General features: G+C 42.5%; 1 protein-coding gene across 1 annotated transcript in view; it reads left to right on the forward strand.

The window, feature by feature from the left end:
- Window positions 1-1,275, forward strand: part of LOC107104924 (serine/threonine-protein kinase N2-like) — a 52,407-nt gene extending 51,132 nt beyond the window's left edge. Inside the window, exons 12-15 of the mRNA XM_015405042.1 lie at window positions 475-601; window positions 675-811; window positions 905-980; window positions 1,077-1,275. Of these exons, the coding sequence (XP_015260528.1) occupies window positions 475-601; window positions 675-811; window positions 905-980; window positions 1,077-1,223 (487 nt within the window). The 3' untranslated portion in view covers window positions 1,224-1,275. The remainder of the gene's footprint in view (window positions 1-474; window positions 602-674; window positions 812-904; window positions 981-1,076) is intronic.
- Window positions 1,276-1,724: the final 449 nt, after the last annotated feature.

Below are 1,724 nucleotides of genomic sequence, written 5' to 3' on the forward strand. Positions count from 1 at the left end.
TCCTCCAGACTTCATCCCCATCATAGGGTGAGCCAGAAGGTGAGTGATGGATCCTCCCTGCGTTCCCTGCAGACATGACGCTCAATCTGCTGTGACCTTCTTTCTTTTTTTATATTTTTTATTTATTCTTTTTTTTGTGGCGTGCGATTAACGGCAGCAAAGGTCATACTGCAATCAAAGACATCTCTTTATGCAGAAGTTAGGCTGTTGTTGGACAGAAATTCTGGACTCTTTATGAATCTCTGTATGCACCCAAAACTGATCAAATCCATAGAAAGTTCAGGCAAACGCTGGAGAAATCAGCAAGGTGAGACGGCGGCCATTCATTTAAAAGTCTTATTCTTGGTGCCATTACAGTAAAATTACTAAATCTGTCCTAAATATGGGATTCTTGAAGCAGACCACCTTAAAGGAGCTCAGCCAGCTCGGACTGGTGACACCAGTTTTCTTTCTTCCCCTGTCATCCAATCACAGCTATCCTCTGGTGACTAAGCTGGATTTTGACAAAGAAGCGGCACCAGGAGCCAAACATTATGCAGCACCCGACGACGCTAGAGACCCACCAGCTCAGAATAAGATGCCCAACAAGGACGAGGTGGAGGTACGAGTCTTCCCCGCAGCGCTAACAGCTACCTGGCTTCACCAAACCCTAATGGTTACTGACGTGTCTGCAGGATGCCCTGAGTGAATTCAACTTCCTCAACAAGCGAATCAGCAGGGTCCTAGAACCAGACTCTGATGGGGTCCTGAAGCAGGAGTTCCAACATCCGGACCTGGAGCTCACCTCCATCCAGAAGGACGCAGAGATAAGGTGGGGCAGCCTTGTTTGTGTCTTCCCCTGTGTGTGGAAATGCTGCCCCCTGGCGTCCACGGCTAACATTGCATCCACTGATTTCTCTTCCAGGGAGGAAGAGCAGTTCCACTTCAGTCTCCAGGACTTTAAATGTGTGGCGGTTCTTGGCCGCGGCCATTTTGGGAAGGTGCGTCCTCCGTCTTTCTGTAGGACACGTTTGATCGTGTGTGAAGTTAGGATACGACTCGTTTCCTTTGATGTCTGCTTCTGCTTTTTTCTGCAGGTGCTGTTAGCAGAATATAAAAGCACAGGCGAGATGTTTGCCATTAAAGCTTTGAAGAAAGGAGACATTGTGGCTCGAGACGAGGTCGACAGGTGGGCTTTTAGTCACGCTAAGCATCATGCTAAAGCCCCTCCCACTTTTTATTGATCCTTTTTATTTTATCATTGAATCACCTTTCATGGTAACTTTGCTATCGATTAGTGAAATCACCTGTATGTCATTCTTTTCTCTTTAGCTTCCTTTTAATCTTAGGCTCTGCTTTTATGATGAGGATATTTACATTTATTAAATATTAGATCAGTCCAGCTGCTTTCTTATCTGAGAAACTTTATGCTCACGACCATCAGCAAAGCCTTCAGAAGTTAAATGACTTTAGCCTTAAAAACACACATTTCCCTCCCATATGTTCCCATCAGAAATAAATGTGTTTATGGTTGGGATTTATGATATAAACAATATATAACATAAATTGGTCAAAACTCAGGGTTCCTGCAGGTCCTTAAAAGGCATTGAATTCTTCAAAATAAAACTAAGGCTTTAATTGGTATTAAAATGTCTTAAATCAGTCTTTTTTAAAACATCATAAATAGGATTATTTTTATTATGATGTATTTTTGTAATCTGAATAAAATGTTTTTTTTTTTTTTT

The sequence above is a fragment of the Cyprinodon variegatus genome, unplaced genomic scaffold, assembly GCF_000732505.1.
Source record: "Cyprinodon variegatus isolate N-32 unplaced genomic scaffold, C_variegatus-1.0 Scaffold1955, whole genome shotgun sequence".
NCBI classification, from domain to species: domain Eukaryota; kingdom Metazoa; phylum Chordata; class Actinopteri; order Cyprinodontiformes; family Cyprinodontidae; genus Cyprinodon; species Cyprinodon variegatus.